At 33.0% G+C, this 2,072-nt stretch overlaps 1 protein-coding gene across 1 annotated transcript; it reads left to right on the forward strand.

Moving 5' to 3' along the window:
* The first annotated feature begins 1,010 nt into the window (after window positions 1-1,010).
* Window positions 1,011-1,685, forward strand: LOC131806568 (uncharacterized). Its single transcript, XM_059130808.1, has 3 exons — window positions 1,011-1,147; window positions 1,211-1,463; window positions 1,528-1,685. Exons 1-3 carry the CDS (start codon window positions 1,055-1,057, stop codon window positions 1,683-1,685), a joined length of 504 nt encoding a protein of 167 aa, XP_058986791.1. The 5' UTR covers window positions 1,011-1,054.
* The last annotated feature ends 387 nt before the right edge of the window (window positions 1,686-2,072 follow it).

Below are 2,072 nucleotides of genomic sequence, written 5' to 3' on the forward strand. Positions count from 1 at the left end.
TGCAATACCTATTTTTTTCATAGGCTGTAGAACTCTACATATGAAATTTGAAACAATTCTGGTAAATATTGTCGCTAAAATCGTCAAAATACCGAATACTAGGTGGTGCGGAGGCTATGCGAAGACGTGGGTCTGCATACGCAATGTTTTGCCATAGGATGTAATACCCATTGCAAACTCTAAATAGGAAATGTGAAACGACTCCGGTGAATATTGTCGCTAAAATCATCAAAATACCGAAAATCGGTGCGTTCCGTTGTATGTCGTACGATGTCGTGGACCTATATAGACAATTCTTTTCCAGGGGGTAAAGAGCTTAGAAAGAACTTCTTGTGTGGATTTTCAGACAATTTTAACGAATAAAGAGAGGTATAGTTAAATGGGGGATATACGATATCGTTCACCCATCTTTGAACTTATAGCAGAGCAGAATTCGTGCAGCACGTGACGGTTTCATTGGCCGTTTGAAGGCCATAATTCGTGCCAAAGTTGGCCAATTCGAACAAATCTAAACTTGTTCTGAAATTTGATGCTTCTCCGGCATTTTTTTTGAATTAATAAAATTTAAAAAAAATATTAAAATTATTTGACTTTGTTGCAGTTTTTTATCTCACCCTGCATGGTAGATGGCATACAAATTAGTTAGGAACGCTTTAATACATAACACTTTATTTTCCACGTTGTTTTGCTGCAACAGGTGCGTTTCCAGCACGCATAAATTACCAAAACAAAATATTTAATATTTGACCTTGTCATTCAATTAAGGTCAACAACTGGTTAATTCTCATGAAAATAAGATAGATATCGATTTTGCATTTGGATTTTGAAACAATTTATTCGCCATGGAATTATAATTGTTTGCCAAAGAGATATAAATTCATGTCATGCTAATGGATTTGGTCCCCTTACCCCAGCCGGTCATGGTGTGGACAACAAATTTACCATAAAGATATTTATCAAATATTTAAAAAAAAACTGAATTTTAGGTCATTACGCTTCTATGGGTCAATGTTGAATTATTACCAAAATAATTCGCATTTAAGTGTGTTGCATCATGCAAAGCCAACTGATTTTCTTCACTGTCGCATTAATATCGAGTTCCTTCCCAGCATGGGCTGCCATTAAAGATTTCATTATTGAAAATGAGGTAGGAAGATTTTTATGAGTTATTTATGGAATTTTAATTCTTAAGAAACTGACAATAATTTAGAATGATTTAAAACGTTTTGGCATGCCGGACAATGATGTCCATTATGAGGATGATCTAGACACCAGCTGGATGCCAGACACCTGTGGTGGAGATATTTACAGTGACAGTCCATATCCTTATATGGATTTTACGGGCAATGATGAGGACTTGGTCTATGACGCGTCACAACTCGATCCAAGGCTTTTGGGGGAAATTATGCGGCAAATGAAAATGGATCCACGTTTCCAGCATTTGTGGCAGCATTTGGATGGAGGTAAGAAAGTTAAAATTTATTTTGGATAATTTGGAAAAAATAAAATAAAAATATTTTTTTTTAGAAAATGGTTTTGGTGATTACTTAGATCCTCCTTATATAGACAGTCAACTAGAGCAGGATCAAAACGATGATTATTATAATGAAAATTCATTGGACTATCAAGTGGGCTGGAATGAAAATTACCAAAGTTATGATGGTTATGAACAATGGAACGAATAATTTAATTTTTACCCCAACCCAATTAATAATAAATAGCATAATTTTATATATAATATAAAAAAATTTATATTATAATTATATATAATAATAAATAAAACAAAATATATATATATATATATATATGTTTTATTGAATTAACCCAGGAAACTTTAACATAAATTTATAGAGCTCTAATAAGTTGTTCTATGGTTCAACAGATGCAAAACGTTGATAAGTATTTTTTCTGAGTCCTTCTAGAACCCAACTGATTTTTTTCAAAAATGTTGTAAGCCATCTATGGGATAAGCCCTCCTAGGGAATATAAACAATTTTATACCCTCCACTATACATAGTATGGAGGTATATTAAGTTCGTCATTCCGTTAGTATCAAAATTCTAACATTCTTT

The sequence above is a fragment of the Musca domestica genome, unplaced genomic scaffold, assembly GCF_030504385.1.
Source record: "Musca domestica strain aabys unplaced genomic scaffold, Musca_domestica.polishedcontigs.V.1.1 8, whole genome shotgun sequence".
Taxonomy (NCBI): Eukaryota; Metazoa; Arthropoda; class Insecta; order Diptera; family Muscidae; genus Musca; species Musca domestica.